Source organism: Ptychodera flava, chromosome 19 (genome assembly GCF_041260155.1).
Source record: "Ptychodera flava strain L36383 chromosome 19, AS_Pfla_20210202, whole genome shotgun sequence".
Taxonomy (NCBI): Eukaryota; Metazoa; Hemichordata; class Enteropneusta; family Ptychoderidae; genus Ptychodera; species Ptychodera flava.
The window spans coordinates 26,313,121-26,339,190 of record NC_091946.1 but is presented as its reverse complement, the minus strand read 5'-3'; the positions used below and the strand labels follow the sequence as shown (position 1 = coordinate 26,339,190).

The window sequence follows — 26,070 nt, the reverse complement described above, 5'->3', positions numbered from 1 at the left end:
CAATGACGGTTTCCCTTTAATACCAAGATGAATCATACTGAATCATTTTGTTATCATTTGTAAAGAATCACAGTGGAGCTGTATGTGTACTTAGCTATGAGCATGACATTTTGAAATTTCAAAATTCTTACTGTTCAAATGCATTTCCGTGTATTTTATTCAAACTTTGCGATTTGACATAATGGGGTAGGCAAAGCAGAATGTGTTGGAATGTATTAAACTCTTTAAACATCCCATCCTGCTTCCTTAGTTACGGAGGAGGTCCACTGTTTGCATTAAAGTTTGGATCATTTGATGAAAAGACTAAAGGTTAAAGGTCAAGAAAGTTGTGAAAACTTGTCAAGCAACTTAAAATGATATTTTGTGGCCTACGTAGTCGTTCTTTGCTGTTGTTATGAGTAAAGTTGTATGTTTGTGATGAGATATTGTGTATCAAATAAGACCCAACAATTGCAGCTTTGATTTCATATTGTATAATTCTTGTGATATGTTAAATCATTAATTTTATGTATTTGAACAATTAGATGTCTCCACATGGTTGTGAAAATCATAACACATAGATGATGAAAGCTGAGTTCTGTAAGTTCATCGTGTGAAACAATGTTTCAGAGCTTTAACTTTTGGTAATCGTGGATTTCTCTTTACAGGGTGTAATTATTCGTTCCATACTCCACTACTTGGAGGAGCCAGAACCAGACCTAATGCATGGCTTGCTGCTTGTCCTAGGGCTATTCATCACAGAATCATCGCGTATATTGGCGCTGTCGGCGTACTTGGCAACGGGTGTGAGAACTGGAGTACGAACACGTACAGCTGTTACAACAATGATATATCGGAAATTGATTCGATTACGGAGTTTGCAAGATAAAACAGTGGGAGAGGTAAGATTTACATTACTGTATCTTCCACTGTAGAGGGTGGTTTGTTATGTTTATAGACTCTTTTAGTCCTTGGCGGATGAAGTCCTGAATGGGAACTTATGGTTTGGATTGCATCTGTCCATCAATCCGTCTGTCCGGAGTACATCAGCTTGTTTCATCATATGATCTAATATAGCCCTTTGGTGGTCACTCAGAAATTTCTCGACTGATTTCAACAAAACTTGGTACAGGGGTGTACTACCATGAAGTACACGTGCATGACAATAGTCTTATTTTACATAATCCAATATGGCCGCCTGGCAACAATTTTGTTTTAAGTTTTGTCAGGCTTGAGCCATTACTCAAATTTTGACACATCATACTGAATTTTTGTCGAGTGTTTGTATGTACAATCCCCAACAGGATAACAGGTGTAAATTGTTTATAATATTTTCAGGTTGTTTTTGTTCAGAAAACAAGTGTGTTTTCTTTTTCTGCCCATTACACTAAGCTGAAATTCAAAATATAAACCTTGCAAATACAACTCTCTGTGTACAGTATGCAGTGTGATTCTTCAAAAATGAAATCTGGTCAGGACTAGAATTAAATATTGTGAAAATGTTATCAAATGTTACCGGTGTTGCCCCTGTAGGGATCATACATACAATTACTGGTACAAGATAGACATTGTGTGGGAAGTGCCAAAATGATTCAAATACCATGCAAAAACAGAAACTCAAGCCCTTTTTGCTTCTTTTATTTGTGTAAACACCTTGCCACACTGTGTAAAGCAGTGTGCGTTGTACCAAATGATGCTAGTGATAAGGGTGAAAGGATAGAAAAGTAATTTGTGTTCTTGACAAACCAGGAGTAGTTTTCAGTGAATGCTTTCATTATTTGCTCTATTTTTCAGTCATACAGTTTGCACTTTCTCAATAAACATCAATTTTTTTATTTCCTTTGTGTCTGCAGTTGGTGAATTTGTGTACAAATGATGCCCAACGATATTACGAGTTGATGCTGTTGTTACCGTTGGCAAGCAGTGTTCTGTTGCTTGGGGTTCTGGACATCGCCTATGCTGTATTTCTGATTGGACCAGCCGCATTGCTTGGCGCTTTGACTACATTTTTTGTATTTGTACCGATGCAGGTGAGAGAAGGTCTTTCCTGTGCAGTCGTCATCAATCTTAATTGTGTTCACTAATATCCTACCTTGCAACTGTGCGTGGATCTCACCAAATTGATAAAAACACAAACATTTCTGACAAATTTTGCATTTTGATGACCCACTGCATTATTAGTTCCCAAGATCAAACTCTCATTGTTGTTAGTTTTTTTAATCTCAACCACAAAACTATGACAGTGTACGGCTTGGCACAGTGGAGTGGTGCAGATCTTGCTTTGCATGGGCTCCCTAGAATAGTATTAATCAGAACAATAACACCAAGAGTGAATCCACTCAAAACTGGAAATTTGTATGCAAGAAGACAAATTCACTTTGAGCATGTTGTAAGTTGCCTTGTTCTGCTGATTAGCTCAGTGTCTAGGTCCATGTTACCCATTGGGAATAAATGGGGCTGTTTCCAAGCTGTCATGGTTAAAGGGTTTAGGTTTCAAATTTTTTTGTCGACATTGTTCCAGCAACGTATCTGAAGTAAGCCAACACATTTATTGCACTGTAGTCCTGTCCCCTACCTGTGCCATGTAAAGCAGAGATATATAGCCTTTTAACCCATAGCAAACTGAATACTTATCGTACTACTTGAGATGGCATTCGATTTGATCTGGTGTCACTTATGATGATTTTGTTTCAATACCTCAGATGAGCCATTATTGAAACTGAGTAAGACTAGCTTTCAAACACGATATAGTTCATATGTCTTGTTTCCAACTCGACTTTAATCTCCTTTGCAGGGCATGGCTGGTAAGTTAGGTCAAGTTATCAGACAGAAATCCATCATAGTGACCGACAAGAGAGTACGTCTGATGAACGAGATCCTGAACTGTATCAAACTCATCAAGATGTATGCCTGGGAGATACCATTCTCAAAGACCATCAAAGGTAACCTGTATATCATAGGAGGGAGGGCCGATTTAAATCATACATCCATCGTTGTCTGCTCTACCTCTACGCTAGTTTCATTCTTTGTGATTCTGTCACTTGTGTCTCTATTATTCTCCTCCTCCTTCCCTCCTTCCCTCTGTTCCTCTCTTTGCCTGCCTTAACCAGCAGACTGTCTGTCTCCCTGTGTCTCCCTGTCTTTCTCTCTATCTGTCTCTTTCCCCTTTCCCAAATGCCACTGGAATGTCGTTTATAAGCTAAGCTCTCTGTCTGTCTCTCTCTCTCTCTCTCTCTCTCTCTCTCTCTCTCTCCAAATGCCACTCACATGAAGTTTAAATAATGTATGTGTCATCAAAGGTGGGGAAACCCGTGGCAGTTCTGTTGTAACTGTCACAAATGAGGACATTTCAGTTTTCCGTCCAGCTTTACTTTCTTTCTGTTCCTTCACTAACAGCCAAAATGAGGACAAGAGCTATTGTAATTTTTAACAAATTTTTTTGTTGTGTGGGACAGGAATTCGCAAAGATGAAAGGAAACTCTTGGAGAAAGCAGCATCCATTCAAAGCATTGGACAGTCACTGAGTCCCATGGTACCCAACATTGCCACAGTCCTGACCATTATCATACACCTGCTACTTGGTAATGACCTGACCGCTGCCAAGGCCTTCACCTTGGTCTCCGTGCTGAATACGCTGAGAATTGTCGTTGGATATGTACCCAGGATGATGCGGACTTTGGCGGACACGAGTGTGGCCAAGCACAGAATAAAGGTATCGTCAGAGTTTAATACATTGTCATATGTTACACAAACGCCCACCCTGTTATCGTCTTTGTTTGCTGTGATAGAGGCAACCATGTCACATCACAGATTACGGTTTTCACTGTCGAATAACACATACCGGTAAACTCAAATATTTGGAGTAAAAACTATGTAAGAGAGGCATGTAATAAAAATATAATACTATTGCCAGAACAAGGAACAATGTACCCTTGAAGCAGGTGACCATTTGCCCTTCTGGCTTTGGGCAAATGGTCATCTTACCCTTGGGCTCATAGTCCCTTGTTTGGGCTGTAATATATAGTAGCTCAATTCTTGTTGGTTTTACCTTTCTGATATGAATACATCGATACTTTCCATGGTTTCTGTAGATCAGATGGCTGTTAATGTTTGTTAAATGTCTTGAAATTGCCCAGTAATAATGGACAAAAGTCTTGGTCTCTGTCACCTACTGTACTGTCCACCAATCACATCACATCACTTGTATATTGCTGTACATCTGTTTACTATGTTACTATGGTATCAGGCTATGTTGCTGCAACATTAAGGCTTGATTTGAATCATAATCAAAAATGAATGAAATAATTTCAGGAACTGTTGTTGATGGAAGAACTGAAGTCCTTGACAGTGCCACCGAACAACAAGAACCATGCTGTGGTGATCAAGAACGCAACCTTTGCCTGGGACAGGCAGCAAGACAACGGTAAGGAGAGAGACAAGAACCGCAACAGAAAGGGTTCGGGAAAGAAACATGAAGAGAAGAAGAGAGAACAATCACTGAGTGAGAGAAATGGTGATGTTGCTATTGACGGCACAAATGGAAGTTACAAACCCTATTCAGATGTCATGGAGAATGGTGGACTTGGGAATGTGAAACCCGGGAATCAAGAAAACCTTGTTGAAACGCTATCTCGCATTGACATCAGTTTACCCAAGGTGAGTCATGATGATGTGTGAATAAGGTAGTGTTGGCCTAGAAAGTGAAAGACTTAAAACTTTTGCTCAAACTTTCCCCAATGTAACTTTCAACCATTCTCTCACCAAATCAGAAATAAAAATCAGGGGTCACTGTGCAAATTTTGGTACTGAAGAGGCAAACTGCCAGACATTTACTGATATCCGCCATCCCTGTGTTAAATCTATAAGGAAAAATAAAAATTTTCGATTTTCGAAAAACTAAGATGGTGAAAATGTTTCTTACACCAAGAGCTTTAAAATGAACCCCAACAAGTGGTAGATCAGAAAAGAATTGTAAAAGTTTGAGAGTCCGAATATCTTTCAGTGAGATGCATTCTACCTCTGAAGGTTTGTCACCATGCTGGTTATCACTACATAAGCTGCAAGGCACTGCACTACACTGTTTTTGCTCACCTGTTTTCATACCGGTATGTCTCCATACTCCCTCACTCAGTTCATAAATATTTCAGGCAACAAAGGTTCAATCTTCGGAACTACAAATTAACATCTCTTGGTATTGAAGTCATATGTTCAAAAAGTGACTGTTACGATAGGGTACTTCAGTAAATTCTTAATTGGATGGACTTTAAGGTAGAGTGCGCCTAGGGGACAGATATTCAGCCTCTTTGACTTTTACAATTCTGTTTTGGTCTACCACTTGTGGGGGCTTGTTTTGAAGTTCTTAGAGCAATTAAAGTTTACTGTTTTATTTTTATGAAGATTGAAACATTAATTTCCCCCATAGAGTTTTGCACAGGAATGGCAGCCATTTTGAATTGCAAATAGCTTGACCATATGAGTGCTGTAAATTTTCCCTTCAAAGTTTTTAGCGCAAAACTTTATCAATATTCATTAATGTTTTTTAATTTTTTGACAATGTTGGACCAAATTGACATTACTTTTCATTGGCTATAGTTTTTGATCAAAATGTTGGAAAATATCTGGAAAAAATTGACTAGGTTACATTTTTTAAAGGCGGCAAAAATTTACTTTGGCGCTTCAAGGGTTAAGGTTATGTTCCCATAGTACAAAATTTGCATGGTGATTCTGATTTTATTCTTGATTTTGAAAGAATGGCTGAAAGTTTCCTCTGAGAAAGAATGAGCAAACGTTATGTCTTTCACTTTTGAGTTACATACTTTTTAAAGAGGTGTCTGTTCGGACCATAAGATAATGCGATTAATATTTCTTCAATGTTGTTTCATAGGGTGAATTACTGGGTGTCTGTGGAGGTGTTGGTAGTGGCAAGAGTTCACTGATATCAGCCATCCTCAGTCAGATGAGACTCGTCGATGGAGAAATTGCCGTTGGTGGAACTACAGCGTATGCAGCACAGCAGGCCTGGATATTCAACGCAACTCTCAAAGACAACATACTCTTCGATAAACCATTTGATAAAGCCAAATATAACAAAGTCATACATGCAGCTTGTTTGGATAAGGACATCAAAATGTTGCTGAACGGCGACCAAACAGAGGTAAGTTTGGCAATTTTCTTGCCATAGTCGTGCACATACTGTGCTTTGTGCTTGTACCCTGGAATATTGTTCTGTCAATCAACACTTTTTCAATAGCATAGGGAGCCCACATCGAAAGCCATGATGTCATTGGTCGGTAATTATGCAAATCATCCCTCTGCCTATTCTGCATGAGGGCCCCCTATGTTTGTAAAAGTCAGCTAAGCCGAATTTAATAGTGACCTGTAATGGAGTTTGACAAATAAACTTTCTTCCAATATATTAAATATATATTACAAATTTTATTTTTCAGATTGGAGAGAAAGGCATCAACTTGAGTGGAGGTCAGAAACAGAGAGTGAGTTTGGCTAGAGCTCTGTATGCTGATTGTGATGTTTATCTGTTAGATGATCCACTCAGTGCTGTGGACGCACATGTAGGTCAACACATCTTCCAACATTACATCCTTGAAGCTCTTCATGATAAGACGGTCCTGTTTGTCACCCATCAGCTACAGGTAGATGTTATCTCTGTAATTTTTGGTTTTCCTGAAGAACACTAGGGGGCCTGGTCTTCACCATGTTTTATTAGCAGATTAGGGGGCTCCAATAGCTTTTTGAACCAACCTGACCTCCTAGGATCATGGTGATTTGTGAAATTATACAGAGTGTGCCAAATCCTCTTCAGTTGTGCCACACTATTTGATGTCAAATGTGCGTTTTATTTAGTACCAGTAACCTAAGGATCATGGGTAAAATTGTGACGATTTTCAGCGACAAGTAGGTGAACGAGGTAATGCGACAATAGTTTTACTACTACAATCACAACTTCATTGCCAAGGGTATAAGTTAAAAGATATGAACTTTATCCAAGAAAATATTGAAAATCACCAATGGGAACATCTATCTGACTTACTTTCATCAAAGGTTTGAAATTATGGTGTCTCTGATGAAAGATTCAAGACTTCAAATATCCCAATTGATATTGAGCAGTGAATTTTGTGATAATTTACCATTTATGATAGAAAGATTCACCTCTAGGCACTAACATTTACAATATCACTTTCTACGGTCTATTATCATGGAGAAATCACTTGCAAAGCTATTAATCATATCACTTTCCTCTCGTTTTGTCTTCATTATGCAGTATTTGAACCAGTGTGACAAAGTTCTTTTTCTGAAAGACGGTCGCATGGAAGAGTATGGAACGCACGAGGAGCTCATGTCACATGACAAGGAATATGCGGGACTCATCAGAACATTCCACGCAGAACAGGAGACCAAAGAAGTGGAAGAGAAAGTTGAACAGGAAGAGAATTATTTCCAGAGACAAATCAGCCGGCAAATTAGTTCGGCGTCAATCACTTCCAGAGCCAGTTTCATAAGTCATACTTCAGAGGAAATGCTGGAAACTGATGGTATGTGGATGTGTCAATCCTTGAAGGCATAGTTCTTTTGACTTTTGATGATTTTTGTTCACCATTTTTATTACCCGTTCTTGTTCTACTCCCCAAAGCATGTTAAAATACTCTGCATTCATCTTGTCATCTCGGCCAGTACATGTGTAGACTTCATTTTTATTGTCGACAAGTGAATTCTAGTCGGGACTAGAATTCAAATGTAAACAATAACATTGCATGTTACATGTATAGAAGCTGAGTTGTCAAGCTAAATAGGAAGTGTTGCAACCTCCTTAACCCTTTCACCACCATGGTTTGGCCCAAACCCATTGTTCTCAATGGTGATTGTGGATCTGTTTACAGGGAATTGGGGGTGAACAGGTTCAGGGAATAGAACAAGAACTTGCAATTGCCACAAAAAAATAGTGAAAAATATCACCAAAAGTTATGGTACTGGCCCTTTAAAGTTCATCATTTACATAATTCTCTTTGAAAGAGGAAAGAAGAGAATCTTCAAGTCCCTGAATTTTAAAGCCTTCTGGAAGTCCTTGAAAAAAGAAATTGAGTTCTGGAAAGTCCCGGAATATCGATGAAGCCCCCCAGGACTTTGGAAAATCAAGAAACTTATTAGTCTTGATATCCTAAAAATGACATGTAAAATGATAGATCGTAAAAAGGTACCTGGAAATGTCATTTTGGACTTGGAGAAAGTCCTTTAAAATTGCTGGAAAAAGTCTTTTGAAATTCATGGAAATTTTAGTGAATTTGAATGTGCGGACCACGTTTTAAGCAGTATAGCCACAAGGTCATGGAATGATGACTATTTTATCTCGCAGTCACTGTTAAAAGTAGAGTATCCATTTTCAGCACAGTGTCTTATATGATTTCAATACATATTGATGATTTCAAGCAGGAATGACATGCTACAAGGTAGTTTATGGCTCTTGAAAGCTGCTGCAAGTGTCCATCTAACAACTTTATTCAGCAAGACCTTTTCTCCTGATTCGTTATTCTTAATGACGCTTTAAAGGTGCCCTCATAGTGGCAGAAGAGAAGGAGAGTGGGTCAGTCAAATTGTCCACTTACAACGCTTTCATCAAAGCTGCCGGCGGATGTCTGAAGATATTTTTACTGTTTTTCCTGTTCATATTGAACGGCGGTATCCTGGCTGGAAACACAATGTGGCTGAGTTACTGGATTAATCAAGGCAGTGGGGTGAGACTTCATTCTTTCTTTTTTCAACGAAACTTGTTATCCCTCTCTTGTCAAAAAAATTTAAAATTGAGATGGAGAGTCTTGAGGGCACATCACAGTACAGCACGGAATTGTACAAGCAAAGTGAAAATGAGCATGTGAATCTGAATCTGAATCTGTATTCTAGAGGAGTATTTCCATACCATTGGACGATGATGAAAGCAAGAATGCTAATTGTGTTTTCAACCAATGAACATCAAAACCCAATAAATCAGTAAATTCGATCACCATCACCTCCCCTATCCAATGAAGAAGTTTCTCAAGTTCCACCTTAAAGACCCGCAGAAAGTCATGCCCACACTGCCATCTTTTCATTTGCATAGACATTTGCTGTGCATGGAGAGGGGCGTTAGAACTGTACCTGTGGAACTTTCTAGTTTACAAACATTGTATTTCAAGCACGATATCTGAGACGGATGACATCAACATAGCTGTAACGTTTAAATTTGATGATGTACATCATGGGACATCATGACAAACATGTTTTAACTCTTATCAATCTCCTTTGATACAGTGTTTACGTTTGTGGTACAGGTACCATAGGACCTTTGAGTGCAGTTTTGACAACCCCTCCCTTTAAAACATAATTCTCAAGTCATTGGGATTGTATTTAGCTTGAAAACCACAAGGCTGAATTCGCAATGCATTACAATCTGTAACAAGGTCTGAAGAACCCTACTGCAGGCCTTGAGAGATAACCTCTCTTATACTGTTTGAAAGTTGGACAGATCTCATACCTCTACACACAGGCCTGAAACAGGCCTGGCAGTACAAGTGAGTATGCAGTCGTGAAATTTCTTATTGTATGCAAAGCTAAATTTAAGTGTAGATCTGAAACACTGGTGTATGGTTCGTTGTGTATGAGTGTGGTATTTATTTTAAAGGTTCTGATTCAGGGCCTGAGGATCTGTATATTCACAAGATTTCAGGGATGTTTTTAGTCCCCACGGACACTGTCCGGGGGGACTTATAGGTTTGGTCATGTCCGTGCCTGCGTGCGTGCATCTGTGCGTGCGGCCGTCCATTCACGCAGATATCTCAGAGATGCCTGGAGCGATTTCATTCAAACTTGGTACATAGATTACTTCATATGTCATACATATGCACATCGATTTGTTTTGTGATACGATCCAATATGGCCGCCAGGCAGCCATTTTATTACGATTTTTTCATGTACAGAGCCATAACTCAAGCATATCTCAACCGATTTTATTCAAACTTGATACAAGGACATTGACCTATGTCATACATATGCACGTCGATTTCTTTTGTGATACAATCCAATATGGCCGCCAGGCGGCCATTTTATTACAATTTTTTCATGTACAGAGCCATAACTCAGGCATATCTCAACCAATTTTATTCAAATTTGGTACAAGGACATTGACCTATGTCATACATATGCACGTCGATTTGTTTTGTGATATGATCCAATATGGCCGCCAGGCGGCCATTTTATTACGATTTTTTCATGTACAGAGCCATAACTAAGGCATATCTCAACCGATTTTATTCAAATTTGGTACAAGGACATTGACCTATGTCATACATATGCACGTTGATCTGTTTTGTGATATGATCCAATATGGCCGCCAGGCGGCCATTTTGTTATGATTTTTTTCATGTACAGAGCCATAACTCAGACATGTTTCAACGGATTTTATTCAAAGGTGGTACAAGGACATTGACCAATGTCATAGACATGCTTGTCAATTTGTTTTGTGATACGATCCAATATGGCCGCCAGGTGGCCATTTTGTTACGATTTTTTCATGTACAGAGCCATAACTCAGGCATATCTCAACCAATTTTATTCAAATTTGGTACAAGAACATTGACCTATGTCATACATATGTATGTCAATTTGTTTCATATGATCCAATATGGCTGCATGGCAGCCATTTTGTTACAATTTTTTCATGTCCTTAGCCAAAACTCGGGCCCGTCTCAACCGATTTTATTCACCGATTTTATTCAAACTTAGTACAAGGACATCACAGACCTAATTAATGAAGAGGACTCTATCCTCTCTGAGGACTTGTAATCAAAGTACCCATTAACAAGTGGGGACTGTGTCATCAACGATGACTTGTTCAAAATAATATGCCAATTTTGATGATACAAGTTTAACCTGTTCACCCCCAATTCCCTGTAAACAGGTCCACACTCACCATAGATAACAATGGGATTTGGCCAAACAATGGTGGTGAAAGGGTTAAATAGGTATAGGTGTGCTTGCAAGAAAAAATCTAGACCAGGGCTCGAAATACTTTTTTTCAACCACCTGTCCACTGGACAAGTCAAAATAAAAAGTACCTGTCCCAGTGAGAAAAGTACCTGTCCAAAATGGCACAATTTATTTTAAGAAACTATACTAATTTCAATTCAATTCAACAAACTCATGTCTGTATTGTACGCAAACTGGCGTAACAGCACTCTTGGTGTTGAGATAGCTCTGAGAATCTCCCAATTTAAGAGATTTGAGACGTGACCTTAGATTAATCAATATGGCTGCCTCCTGTAAACAGTGATTAGATATTATCGAACTTTCTTTTACTTTTTTCTGACAGGTAAATATCCAAATAAAGATGTTAAAAGGTACATAAATTTAGACTTATGAATATTTGCTGCAGTCAATAGGTTGAAATACTGGTTGCAGGCTGAAAAAATCCGCCTGTCCACTCGGACAAGTACTTTTCAAAACTACTTGTCCCAGGCCAAATTTAACTTGTCCGGGACAGGCAGACAGGTATTATTTCGAGCCCGAAAAAATGTAGACTCTGTCCTAAGGGTATATACTGTTCACAGCACGGTATGCAGTTGTTGAGATACAGGAACTGTAACACGCAGAACGGCCCTGGAACACCGCCTGTGTACATAGCAGTGTACACATAGCTTCATCCTCAACTCTTTCACAACATGTTTGGTCTCAGCTGACACAAGACTCATCCACCACAGTTTTGACAGCCTGTATGGAGCATGACACTGGAGTGAAATGATTTTGCTGTGTACGTGCATAAAGAGTGTGCGTTTTTCAAACGGGCTGACTAAGTTCCATGTTGAAAGTGAGCTGGTGCCCATGCCCTTCCATAGCCTGGATAACAATGGATGTAATACCATTCTCTCTGTAAAATGATCAAGAAATTGGTTTACATAAAACTGTATCCATGGAATTCATTCACTGATTATCTGGAAATACCAACTGTCTTTTTATGCGGGCACTCTGGATTGTTTTTGGGATAAAAAATGTTTTGATATTAATAAAATATGAAAACAGTGCATTGTAAAGCTATATTATGCAACATGTATGGTATTAGTTGTTATGCAACATTACTGCCTGTCAAATAGGTGTGATTAAAAAATCCATTAGCCCTGTTGTGTGACTTTCAAGAACATAAAATCACCAAAGTTGCTGTTTTGAAGAGTTCAGTCTTGTTTGTCTTAATCATACTGTTTCAGAAAACCAACATGGCGTTTGACATGATTCTTAATTTTCATCCACCATGCATACTTGAACAACAGCTGTTTATGTGCAACCAGTGGGAATCATGTAGGATTTAGACAATCATTTACTTCTTTTCCAAAAAAACTCTGTAAAATGCGTCCAACACAAAGCTTTTTGCAGCATTAGATTCCATGGTGAACCCACAATTACTAAACCTAGTAGCTATGGATATTTTGATTTTCAAATTGGTAAATACCCTATCTAGTATCACCAGTAATTACAAAGTACATCATTTAGAACATAAATGCACATAATTGTGGCTTCTATCTAGCCAAAAGCCTTCCATAATTTATGGGACTATGACCAGAAACATTAATTCTACTCTGTGATACTGATAGCTACAATCAAGCTGGACTAAATCATCAATCATTGCTGCAATAGTATTTGGATGTACCATCAAATGTTGTATCACCCCAGATTATCATCGTAGATTCACCTTAGCATACCCTTTACGTGTACCAGTGTGGTTTATAAATAAGTGCAATTACGGTAAAATAAATGACTAGATGGTGGAATCAAGTGTGTTGTAGGTTGTAAAGATTGTATCTTGGTTAGTTTTCCATTGAAACGTTAATTCAAACAGTAAGCCACTACACAGTGCCACACCATATCAAGAGATGCTTAATTTGTTCAGAATGGCTTCATACTCCCTTTAGTTCAGATTACGAGACAGCTACAATGATGAATTTTTGATTTTTGGAACTGAAAATGCAAATTTGTCAAATAATCCTAAGTGTTTTATTGGTTGGGTCAGATCAGGGCAATAGTTGCAATACTAAATGATGACTGATGGTATTTAAAAGGCCTGAGTCAGGCAGCAGATTGTCTTGCCAGGAAATTAACTGACTACATTATAATACCAATGGAAAAGGCTATGGCACCTTCATAATACACTTACAGACTAGAACAACTTGAATGAGTTCTGTATCTTTGTTAAGATACTATGAAATCTCACATTAACCAATTCACCATAATTCATCATTGATAATAATGGGCTTGCGCCAAACCATTGTGGTGAAATGGTTGATGGATGCAGAAATTCCGCTATTAAATTTTAACCATCCTCTTTGCTCTTCGTCTGATTGCACTTACAGAACACGAGTATTACAGTGAACAACCAGACAGTGATCAGTGACAGTATGCTGCACAACCCTAACTTTGATATCTACACCATAGTCTACGGTGTCTCCATCTTGTGTGGAATACTGATTGGCTTTCTGCGATGCATTGCCTTCATGAAGGTAGGAATCTAAACCTGACTGTCAACTTTCTCCAATCATTTTACCAGTGCAACTTCTGGGACAAATTTACATATATCTGACTCAAGAAAGTTCTCGTTGATGTGATGACATGTTATACTCGTGTCGGGACGATGCAAAGAAATTTCCAAAAATTATGAACTGATGCAAAGACATTATGAGTTGGCTTGCAAGCGGCTTCCAAGGTAAAATGCACCTTGAGGACAGATAGATGTTTAAACTCTCAAACTTTACCAATACATATTTGGTCTACTAATTGAGGGGGCTTATTTTGAAACTCATGGAGTAAATAACAAATTCATCAGGTTTATTTTTGTGAATTGAAACTTTAATTTTCCCCCATAAAGTTAACACAGGTGTTGTGACCATTTTGAATTTCAAATGTTGGGAAATATTGGTTCATTTGTTCCTCTAGTACCAAATTTTGCATGGTGAACCCAGATTATATATTTTGAAAGGGAAAGGTTCAAAGTTCACTTGCAATAAGTTTATGTAAAAGTTTAAGTCTCAAGTTTGAGGTGTATACTACCTTAAACCTTGTTGTTCTCTGTATAGAAATCCTGCCGCATTGTAGTAGTGCAGAATACAATGTGTACTTGAACCCAAACTGACAAGTCACTGGCTTATAAAAGGTCTCCTTGATTTGAGAAAATTTGACATATTACATGTACTTTCAAAGAGCTGATACAAAAAAGTTTCCATAAATTCATAATTTGACTGAAAAAACACTTCAAAAGTGTCATCAGAAAATTAGCACAGTTGATATTTCACATCCTTCCGCTGCACCATAGTTTTTGTCTGTTGAAAATCACAGTGATGATTCAAGTGTTGATGTCAGGAAATATTTGAGATAAAATTATTTCGCATGCATGGAACATGAAGATGGAAATAATGAAAAGACAACAATGGTATGTTTGTGTAATTGGTACTTTTTAATAAACATATAATTATAGAAATAAACAACATTAACAATCAATGATAAAATTCTATTTCAGACATGTTTGACGGCATCATCAAAACTACATGATACGGTCTTTGTCAAAGTTATGCGCAGTCCCATGAGTTTTTTTGACACCACGCCAACAGGGCGGATTTTGAATCGTTTTTCAATCGATATGGATGAACGTAAGTATCTTCCACTTTCTGTTGGTCTGAAATAGTTTCATTATTATATTTTTCCTGTTTTTTCATTGAAAGTCTGAAACTTTGGTTCAATTCTAGTGTGTGTTCCACATTTGTTTGTGTGTGTTTGAGGTTGTGTACCAATCCATGGACCATTTTAAATTGTAGTGTGCAACTCTCGTACTGTTTGCTTCCAACATCTATGTGCACTCTATTGTTCATCACCATCGGTCATCAGTGGAAAAAAAGGTGGGAAAAAGCAGTGTTTCTGCTACGAGTCAGGGAACAAAATGGTGATGATTTGGAACTGGAGCATTATAATTTTTGTTCCATCATACTATTGCAACATTATGATGACAGGGGCATTGGCAGTAAAATAACATTGGAAAGAAACAGAAACTCTTGAACAGAAACTCTTCCGTTAAAATGACTGGTCGCAATTGTTGGTTTGTTAATAAAGATAGCACTGGGCTGTGTGACACTTGCTGCTGCTGACAAAAATTCAGACAAACGTAACGAACTTCTGATATCCTCATTCCAGTAAGAAAATTGTTTTGAACTTTTGCCAACCTTTTTCGATGAATATTTATTTTTTGCATGTTAATGATGCAAATGTTAGGTCATTAGGAATCAGCCCTCGAAGAATGTATATTTTAATAATGGTAGGTATTTAGCAGACTGTTGTTCTCAATTGGGTAAAATTTTTACTTCACACCTAAAATATGCTTTGGTGCACAGATTCATGTGATGTCACCGCATAGCACAAGGTGAAATTCTAAATTTTGTATACTGAACAGCAAACGCGGTGCCATGAAGGTGAAATTGTGTCATGTTTTTCATCCATGTGTGTGTGTCACTGCTTTCATTTCAGTTGACGTGTGGCTGCCACTAACACTGGAACTGTCGTTGCAAAATTTGGCCCTGTTGCTCTTTGCCATACTAACAATCTGTGTGGTGTTTCCGTGGTTTCTCGTTGCCTTGGTACTGCTCATCGTCCTCTTCTTGCTGTGCGTCAAGTTTTTCCGCGCTGGCATTCGCGAAAGCAAGCGCTTGGATAACGTGACCCGGTCGCCGTGGGTTTCACTGCTAACATCCTCTATTCAGGGACTTTCAACCATCCACGCCTATGAGAAAGCTGATGACTTTATTAATAGGTATTTAACAGTCCTTTCTTTCCTCAATTATTTTTATCAATTTTAACCCAAGTTTTAAGGGCCAGTAATGCTGATTTTTGACAATTTATTCACTATTGTTATTTTGTATGTCAATTGCAGGTTCTTGTTGCTCTCCATTAGGCACATTGAGACACGCACTATTTAGCTTGTCTACACAGTGTACAATGCGCTCATATTGTTTACATTTGAATTCTAGTCTGAACTCGTCAACGATAGCAATGCAGTCTACACATATATAGGCCGAGCTGACAAGTTTAATTGTGTATCTCAACATGCTGTGGGAGGAGAACAAGAAATTATGATTGACAAGACAAAACAAAAATAGTGAAAAAATCATCAAAACTTAGCATTACTGGCCCTTTAATCAAATCAATGTAATCGTAACATCTTCAATGTCTTTTGGTAAATACGGCCAGAGAAATTGAATTCTTTGTTTTGCGTCCACTCAAAATTTTGAAAGGTTTGTGGTTCAAAAACAAAAACAGAAAAATCTATATCCTCAAGCTTTATATTTTCTTGATTGTTTACTGGTAATATGAGTACCCATTCAAAAATCAAAGCAGGCAGAAACTTCTTTTTCACCTTCATAATTTACACTGCAGTGTGACATTCTGCAAGCATCAAGGTGTTTGGGGTACATTTTAACAAAGCTTGTATTAAAACAAAAATATGTTTGCAGAAAAGCTATGCAGTAAAATTCTCTCGAAAAACACTTTTTTGATCAAAAAAACCTACACCGGATGCAAAACAGAATACAATTAATTCAGCCAATGAAATAACCTGGAATTTGTGGCTCTAATTTTTGGTTTAAAATTGTCACTTCAAAGTTTTAACTTCAAACACTCTTTCCACAGGATACATAAAATATCTCAACCTAAGAATGCAGTCTTCATTTTAATTTCTTTTTAATTTTTCAAACAAGATTTGGAAAATTGGTGGAAAACAACTCAGTGGCATACATGACGGCCATGATGTGTGGACGCTGGATACAGATCCGTCTTGATGCTCTGACTATGTTTGTGATAGTCGTGACGGCGTCATTGGCTGTGCTCAGTCATGGACAGATATCGGCGGCCATCGCTGGACTTGCCCTCTCATACACAATACAGGTCAGCTGTTGTATTCTTCTTTGAGTAACACACAAATCAAGAACTTGTGATGTTGTTTACTTTCCAATATATTTTTTGGGGAATGGATGAAATACACAGTTATATACATCTAACGTGAATAGAATAATCAATGTATAGTGAAAGATGCTTTTGGAGTGCTTTGCATTATTGGAGAGGTTTGTATTCACAATATGAGGATTGGTAGGTGAAAATGAAATAAATTTTCCTGCAGGATAAAGTATGACAACGTTCTGGTTGATCATAATTTGCGAAACTTGCATTGTAGAAATAGAATATAGCAACCATACGTCTGAATAGAATAATTAACATATAATCTTACATATTGGATTGCTCAACATAGTCAATGTGTTTATCCATCAACACATGCCATGAGAGAATCGAATTTGCTATACAGCAGACTACTCTGATTTTAAGTTCATATCAGGATTTTGGCCAATGTATGTCTGCCTTTTATATGAAAAATAGTGTCTTAGGAAAGATTTGTTTGCTGTGTTCATTTGTAGGTGGCTGGTCTGCTGCAGTTGTGTGTTAATATGTCAGCGGAAGCTGAAGCTAGGTTTACCAGCGTTGAACGGATGAACCACTATATCAAGGTCAGTAGCATATTTAGACCAATCAGATGTTACTTGTCAGAGTCAAAGGTCATACCTGCCCAATCGTGTAACAGTGATAGGGGTTGTATTGCACACTCATCCAATCAGAAGACATTCTGTATAGTACTCTTTACTTGATATGAACCAGTCATATTATGTTAATGTGGGCATCATTTAAAGGTAAAACTGCCTGCTTGATTTCTATGTAAGCATCAAATCTTGTAACATTTCAACATTATTTCTACGCTTAATATTTTAGAACTTGGAAGAGGAAGCTCCAGCTAAGATCAAGGGTCATCAACCTGCTGCTGATTGGCCGATGGAGGGTAGACTTCAGTATAAACATTACAAAATGAGATACAGGAATGGATTGCCATTCGTTATCAAAGGAATCACTCTGAATATTAAGCCAAAGGAAAAGATTGGTATTGTTGGCAGAACTGGCTCTGGTAGGTTGTATTCATCATTTCAATACCAGCCAATCAGGCTAAAGATAATTGATCATGTGATACACAGCTAGTTGCCTATGATTATATTCCAGTCATAATGTATAGTCAGCAGGAGTTTCGTTATAACTTAAAAGCGGCCTCATAGTCGGCTGTAAGGTGATCACGGCTACCTGTAATTACCTGAAAATCCCGGAAGTGTTGTGCTGGCCATGATCAGTTCAAGTTAGTTACATCTCCCATTCTAGCAAAGGAATGGATAGACTTTGGTGCAACAGTGTGATACAATATTACAATAATACTTGTATACTCGTACTAGTCTAGTGAGTGTTCTCCTTGTAATGTTAGTGTCCCAGTATCAGGCCTGACCGTGATGAAAAATGCTATGATTTTTGCCAGTATCCTATCACTTCACTGGTCCATACTTCAAAGACTTTACATGTACCGGTACACAAAATGTACGGAGTACAGCCCTCCATTCTCACATTTTCAAACTGACTCAGTGTTCTTGGATTTGATTGTCATTTGTAACGTTCAAGCCACAAACCATTCATTGACTCTGAAAAGTCGGACAGACATCTTAGACTGTCGAAAAAATATCGCTAAACGATGAGCTCATGGTACCATAAAACCTAAAAAGACGTAAAGTTTTTACGACATTTCGGCCTATGGCAGAGGATGAGTTTTGCATGTCTGTCATAAAATGGTACCTATTGAAATAATTTGGAGCCCTTCTCTCGGCCTCCGAGAGTATACACGACGGATAGCGCACATCAACATAGCTGTTATGATAAGTATACTTTTTGTTTTATGAAATGTAAATTTGTTATCACGCCTTGTGAACTTTGGTCAAAGAGCAACGAGCATGCAGGATGTTTTAGCAGGCCACAAACAAACACCGTGAAATGTCAACTTGACCGTCCATTGCTGGCTGCACGAGTGTGCTGCCATGTAAAATCTAGTCCTTGTATCAGGCGTAGTTCAAAACCATGGAGGTAAAAAATTACCTCCATATTTAAAACCAAACACGTTTGTCGACAGCACTGTTCTTTTAGTATCATTTTGATGCACAGCTATATGTTCATGGTCCATATGTTCCTGTGAGGTCCTTGAAAGTCCTTCAATTTCAAAGCCTCTTGGAAAATCCTGGAAAAGTTCTTTAAAATGAAACTGAGTCCTGGAAAGACATTTTGTCTGCAGCGTATACGTTTAGTTTTACAGGTGTATACAGATGTATAAATCTGACCTTGCATGTATACTTGAATTCAATATAGTACCATTGGTCATTTGCTTGCATCAATAATCACTTTATTAAGGTAGAGTGTGCCTCGGGGACAGATATTCGGACTCCCAAATTTCTACAATTCTTTTCTGATCTACCGTCTTAGTTTTTCGAAAATCCAAAATGTAATTTTGCCCCATAGAGTTAGCATGGGAATGGAGGCCATTTCGAATTTCAAGTATTGCAAAATATTACGTAATCTGTTTCGCTAGTTCCAAACTTTGCATGGTACGGGGTGACCCATGATTTTTATTGTTGATTTGGTAAGATAATGGTCGAAAGTTTCATTGTGAAAAGTTTCAGCAAAAATTTAAGTCTTTCATTTTCGAGGTGCATACTACCTTAACTTTAAAATAAATTCTTTTCCCCAGGAAAGTCCACCCTTGGAGTAGCTTTGTTCAGGCTAGTGGAAGCAAGTGAAGGAGAAATCCTTATCGATGGAGTTGACATCAGTCAAATTGGACTGCATGACTTGCGATCTAAACTCTCAATAATACCACAGGATCCAGTGCTCTTTGTCGGCACCATCAGGTAAGAGTGACCGCTTTACAAAATCTGCTGTTTTCTTATTGTTCACTGTCTGAGATACGAACATTTTGATTTCTACCTTTGTCTTCTCAATTTTCCGTTAGAAGAGCAACATCTATGACTGTGTAATGAAATTTCAACCAATGAAACCTTTTGATAACTTTCTTCAAATCAGCTAGAATGAAAGTTGTCTCCACTTTGTATAATATTCCATAATGCCTCATCCCCATAAAAATATCACAGAGAAGTCTATATTTTTAGCATTTTGACAAATTGATTTTTAAATTGATTATCCTTAAAGGGCCAGTAACTCTAACTTTGGATGATTTTTTCATATGTTTATTTTGTACGTCAATTGCAAGTTCTTACACTACTCTCAAAAGAATATTGAAACACCCACTATTTAGCTTGTCGACATAGCATCTATATGTGTAAAATGCACTGTTATCGTTTACATTTGAATTCTACTCTGGACCAGAATTCACTTGTCAACAAGAGCAGCATAGTTTACACATGTACAGGCTGAGTTGACAAGCTGAATACTGTGTATATCAACATGCCTTGGGGAGTAGAACAAGAAATTATGGTAGACATTAAAAACAAAATTGTGAAAAAATTCATCAAAACTTAGCATTACTGGCCCTTTTAGTATGTAATCTTACTTGTCAAGGGTAATAATTTTTTTATTACATTGCTATCTGAACAGATATAACCTTGACCCTTTCAATGAGCACTCTGATGAGGAGCTGTGGAGTGCCCTGGAGAAAACTTACATGAAAAATTCCATCAGTGCCTTGGAGAAACAATTAGAGGCACCTGTGGTGGAAAATGGGGAGAACTTTTCAGTTGGAGAGAGACAGTTAATATGTATGGCTAGAGCACTGCTTAGGAACAGCAAGGTAAAATGATAATGACATTGTAATGCAATGCAATTGTGAAGTGCGTTGTCATTATTAAGGTTGAATGAGCCTTGAGGACAAATATTCAGACTCTCAAACTTTTACAATTCTTTTCTGATCTACCACTTATAAGAGTTAATTTTAAAACTGTCTGTGTAAGAAAACTTTTCACCATCTTCGTTTTCCGAAAATGAAAATGTTATTTTTCTCCATAGAGTTATCAAAAGGATGGCGGCTATTTTGAATTTCAAATATCGGTAAATCTTGGGTAATTGGTTTCACTACTACTAAAATTTGCACGGTGACCCCCGATTTTTATTCTTGATTTTGAAAGAGAGTGGTTGAAATATTCCTTGAGGAAAGTTTGAGCAAAAGTTTTTCTTTCACTTTTGAGCTGCATGCTACCTGAATTCAGTGACAATGCTGGTGATAGGCAGGGATAAATTAAGACAAGCGTGACTGATTGTTATTTGTCATTAAATGAATGGGAATGATAATGCAGCAGGAAGGTTAGGTTTTTGATCCAATCTATGATTGGCCAACCCTTGCCTACCCATTTCCCTGTGGATAGATGGACTCAACCTGTCAGATAGGGATTTACCAGATTCCAGTGGTGGGAGGGTTAAAGGTTAAGAACCAGTTGAACCAGCACCATACTTGTAGATCAATAGTAAATGAAATTTTCTTCAAAAAAGTGCTCATTACCAAATGCAGATCTATCGAAAGTTCTATTAAATCAGTGTCCACAAGAACCATTTAATGAAAGTTGATTTCTTTTACAAACATATTTGCCTGATAGTTTAGCTGTAAGTTTAATCTTGACACTTTTGTCCGCCCCTCATTTATCACAGATACTGATGTTGGACGAAGCAACTGCGGCAATTGATACTGAGACAGATGCATTAATCCAGGAAACCATCCGTAATGCTTTTAAAGATTGTACTATGCTGACAATAGCACACAGACTGAACACTGTACTTGCCTGTGATAGGGTCCTGGTCATGGAAGATGGAAAGGTGAGGGTCAAAGGTCAAAAGGTGGGGGGGGGGTGGTAACACAGTAACTTTCACTTCTTTTCAACCATCTCAAATAGCAACTGCAAAGTGCCATGCCCTGTATCAAACATCTTTGGGCCCCTGGGTGAAAGTTTGTTCACCTTCCAAAAGTATGCCTTTGAAGATTGTTGAAAACATGCAATATACTATTGTGGTAGCATTTCACACTACCAATTTGAAAGTACAACTAGAACTGATATGCCAGTGATAAACAGTCACCACTTTATTTTTACATCCCCTTCCAAACTTTGTGACTATTACCAGTGAACAAGCAGTGTTTTGCTGAACACCCTTTGTGTACAATCAACGTCTCCAAAAATCGTGGATGAAAAAAAAACTTAAAACAAGCTATAAGGCTGAACTTGATAAGTGCCTGTGGCAAATATTTGTTAGCCGCTTTCTCATTACAACACAGCAATTTTGTAATGGTTGTGTTTTCTAAAACACTTCATTGTTATCAAAGCCTACAAATGGGAAAAAATATGTCCATGAAGTAGATCCATTATTGTCCTTTGAAAGTTGTGGCAGGTTTATCAATTTGTTTAGAGATAAAACTGACAAAAAAATCCTCCCCTTTAAAGATAAAGTTAATAAATGATTAGTGCATTTAAAGATAAAGCTGATAATAAATCTACCCCTTTAGAGATATTATCTGATATTATCTGCCTCTTTAAAGATAAATTTGATAAGCAATATGTATATTTCTAGATAAAGCTGATAATAAATCTACCCCTTTAAAGATATTATCTGATATTATCTGCCTCTTTAAAGATAAATTTGATAAGCAATATGTATATTTCTAGATAAAGCTGATAATAAATCTACCCCTTTAAAGATATTATCTGATATTATCTGCCTCTTTAAAGATAAATTTGATAAGCAATATGTATATTTCTAGATAAAGCTGATAATAAATCTACCCCTTTAAAGATATTATCTGATATTATCTGCCTCTTTAAAGATAAATTTGATAAGCAATATGTATATTTCTAGATAAAGCTGATAATAAATCTACCCCTTTAAAGATATTATCTGATATTATCTGCCTCTTTAAAGATAAATTTGATAAGCAATATGTATATTTCTAGATAAAGCTGATAATAAATCTACCCCTTTAAAGATATTATCTGATATTATCTGCCTCTTTAAAGATAAATTTGATAAGCAATATGTATATTTCTAGATAAAGCTGATAATAAATCTACCCCTTTAAAGATATTATCTGATATTATCTGCCTCTTTAACCCCTTGACTACCTATGGCGCCGGATATATCCGGCGCCATATTGAATTACCATATACCTTGAGTGCCGGATATATCCGGCACAGTTAAATAGGCGTATTAGCTTCGTTTTTGTCACTAAAAATCCCGTAATTTCGGCGTCGGCACGCAGCGCGACTAAGATTGATGTATTCCGATCTGGCCTGAATGTGATTGCGCCCCCGTACGTCCGAGTATGGCCAAAATCCTGAAGCAAATATCGTGACCTATAACCTCGACCCTGAAAGGTCAGGCTGATCACAGAAGCGTCGTGCTGATTGTTTACAGTTTTCAGAAGTACTGACGATCGCAAAGATGTTTATGTTTTTTTTTTTAATGAAATGAAATGTTTATTTATTGAAAACAAATGATTTATATGTAAATATGTTCTATTAACAGCAATATTCGTGAATGAAACTAGAGAAAATACAATGTTTTACCATAAGCCAGTGAAATTTTATAGCAGTCATATTATCAATATGATTGGTCACATGACTGGTCATGTGTTTGGTCATGTGATATGTTGTTCCCTAAAATGTATTTTTAAATATTGTGAATTATTTTTTAATAAATCATATCCATTTTATATGCATGTTTCTGCAAGGAAGACATAAAGCAGGTGTTTACAAATATAAAATGTGTTGATTTTCAAATACAGAATCATATCAGATGCTGATGTTTGTGGTTCATTTACTCTGCCTTTTGTGAGAAAAATCTTAAATAGGTACATCTATAAATAAAGTAAAGGGTAGTTATTATTACATATATGTAAAGACAACGTCACGGAAATTGCAACTGTATTCAAATTTGGGTCATTTAATTTATGGATTCAAAACACGTCCTGATGCTTCAAATATTCATATTCTTTGCCAACTCTGGTCACATGATGTGTCATGTGATCAGTCACGTGACCTGGAAATACAAAACTTATGTATGAAAAAGTGGGAAATTTCATGCTGATTCAGAAAATATATGGTTTATTGGTACTTACTTAGTTTTTACTCTAAGCAGTGTTCATGCAATGACCACACCCAAGATTTTATCAATATTTACATAAGGGGCCTGGTATATAGGAATACATTGGCCTTGGTAGTCAAGGGGTTAAAGATAAATTTGATAAGCAATATGTATATTTCTAGATAAAGCTGATAATAAATCTACCCCTTTAAAGATATTATCTGATATTATCTGCCTCTTTAAAGATAAATTTGATAATCAATTTGTATATTTCTAGATAAAGCTGATAAAACTCTGTGTCTTCAAAAGATAAAATTTACAAATAATCTGCCCCTTTAAGAAATCGGGAGAAATCCAAAAGATAAAAGAAAAGGGAAGTATTCTTTCAAGAGGATATTGACACTCTTTATTCAATCTTTATGGCAGGTTGGTGAATTTGACAAACCAGAAACACTGCTGGCAAATCCAAGGTCACGTTTCAGTGCCATGATGGCTGCGTCAGAAGACAAGAACTCAGAAACTGATGATGATGATGAAGAAGATGACTGATGATGATAGTGACAGTCTTTATCTCTAGAGGGCCAGTAGCCGTATTTTTTCACTAGTTTTTGTCTGTCAAGTGTCTTGTTCTACTCCTCAAAGCATAATGAAACACCCACTATTTAGATTTCCAACACTTTATGTATGCATGTTAGAATGCACCATTATTGTTTAGTTTTGAACTCAAAATCAGACCAGAAGTCGCTTAGCAACAATACCGGTGCAGTTAGACCATGTATAGGGTTTGTTCACAAGCCGAATACAGTATTTTAACATGCTTTGGGGGAGTAGAACAAGAAACTCTAGTTGACAATAAAAACAAAAATTGTGAAAAAAAATTGTGAAAATTATAGCAACTGGCCCTTAAAACTTCTCTGTGTTACAAATATTATCATTTACCATTGTGTGTATTTATTTATTATTATTAGTAGTAGTATTTCTTCATTTCTTTGAAATATTTAAATTAATTTTTCAATGGAAAATACTATAAGAAATAGTAATTGCTAATGTATTGATTGTTTTAAGTGTAAATTTAGACTGATACGTGGATGTTATGAGCACATCGCATACACCAAACATTGACAAACATACTTCATACTATGATCACAGGTATTGCTAACATAGCAATTACAAAGCTGTGTTTCTGGAATACGAGGTGGAAGATTTTTGACCCAAATATACTGATTTTTTAACAGAAATGTAAAGATTTTCTGAAACAGTATTGTTAATAAGTGAAGCTGGTGATCTGTTAAGATATTTTGCAACTTTTAAGTGTGACCCTACAATTATGGTATAAATATTAATATTTTACTCTGCATCTCATCCAGTTGCTATGTCAACAGGACAATAAATGTCCTCACATTGGCAGCTGGGAAAAAAAAATGAAAATTGCAACATCAAGCATCGCTGAAGTTCTGAAGACGCATCGCATTACAGACAAAGTTTTTCCTGTTGCCATGGTTACAACGTGATGCTGTATCCATGGCTACTACTGGTCTCCCTGGCGTAGTCAACCAGCAAAGTGCTTGTTGGCAACGCCGTGCAGAGAATTTCTCACCTTACATGCTGCATGCTCTGCTTGACAGTTTTCTGGCATTCATATACACAATGAAGTAAATCCAGAAATATCTCTTTTCATCATGAATTGTGTAGATCGTTAATAGGAGAACAATAATTATTTAAGACAATAGAATATCGAGTGAATGATCTTTTAAGTGTATGCAAATAAACACTACAAAAGATTTAACTAAGAATACGCAGGCTATTGTCTCATGTCATAATATTTAAGATTTCTCTTGAATGTATGAAGCTTAAGGAATGTTGCTCTGTCTTGTTCTCACAGGCACCACTGAATAGAAAGAATTACTGGTTTTGAATGGAATTTGAACACAATGCATGAAGAGAATTTGTCCAGCCATTGATTCCATGTCCTTATGAATTTTTTTTTTGCATTATTGCGAAGGTATTATGGGCCCCAAGGACAGATATTCAGACTTTCAAACTTTAACAAAATTACACTTGTGTGGGCTAATTTTAAAACTCATGAAGTATTGA

At 37.1% G+C, this 26,070-nt stretch overlaps 1 protein-coding gene across 2 annotated transcripts in view; it reads left to right on the top strand.

Moving 5' to 3' along the window:
• LOC139119109 (ATP-binding cassette sub-family C member 5-like) overlaps window positions 1-25,769 on the top strand; it is a 32,218-nt gene extending 6,449 nt beyond the window's left edge. For both annotated transcript variants that reach the window (XM_070682748.1, XM_070682747.1), the window contains 19 exons: window positions 648-881; window positions 1,833-2,009; window positions 2,774-2,921; window positions 3,435-3,691; window positions 4,291-4,635; window positions 5,864-6,133; window positions 6,426-6,629; window positions 7,259-7,529; window positions 8,542-8,726; window positions 13,365-13,511; window positions 14,525-14,654; window positions 15,523-15,805; window positions 16,749-16,935; window positions 17,460-17,549; window positions 17,809-17,998; window positions 19,649-19,808; window positions 20,512-20,704; window positions 21,556-21,720; window positions 24,403-25,769. In XM_070682748.1, the coding sequence (XP_070538849.1) occupies window positions 648-881; window positions 1,833-2,009; window positions 2,774-2,921; window positions 3,435-3,691; window positions 4,291-4,635; window positions 5,864-6,133; window positions 6,426-6,629; window positions 7,259-7,529; window positions 8,542-8,726; window positions 13,365-13,511; window positions 14,525-14,654; window positions 15,523-15,805; window positions 16,749-16,935; window positions 17,460-17,549; window positions 17,809-17,998; window positions 19,649-19,808; window positions 20,512-20,704; window positions 21,556-21,720; window positions 24,403-24,525 (3,759 nt within the window). In that variant the 3' untranslated portion in view covers window positions 24,526-25,769. The remainder of the gene's footprint in view (window positions 1-647; window positions 882-1,832; window positions 2,010-2,773; window positions 2,922-3,434; window positions 3,692-4,290; window positions 4,636-5,863; window positions 6,134-6,425; window positions 6,630-7,258; window positions 7,530-8,541; window positions 8,727-13,364; window positions 13,512-14,524; window positions 14,655-15,522; window positions 15,806-16,748; window positions 16,936-17,459; window positions 17,550-17,808; window positions 17,999-19,648; window positions 19,809-20,511; window positions 20,705-21,555; window positions 21,721-24,402) is intronic.
• Window positions 25,770-26,070: the final 301 nt, after the last annotated feature.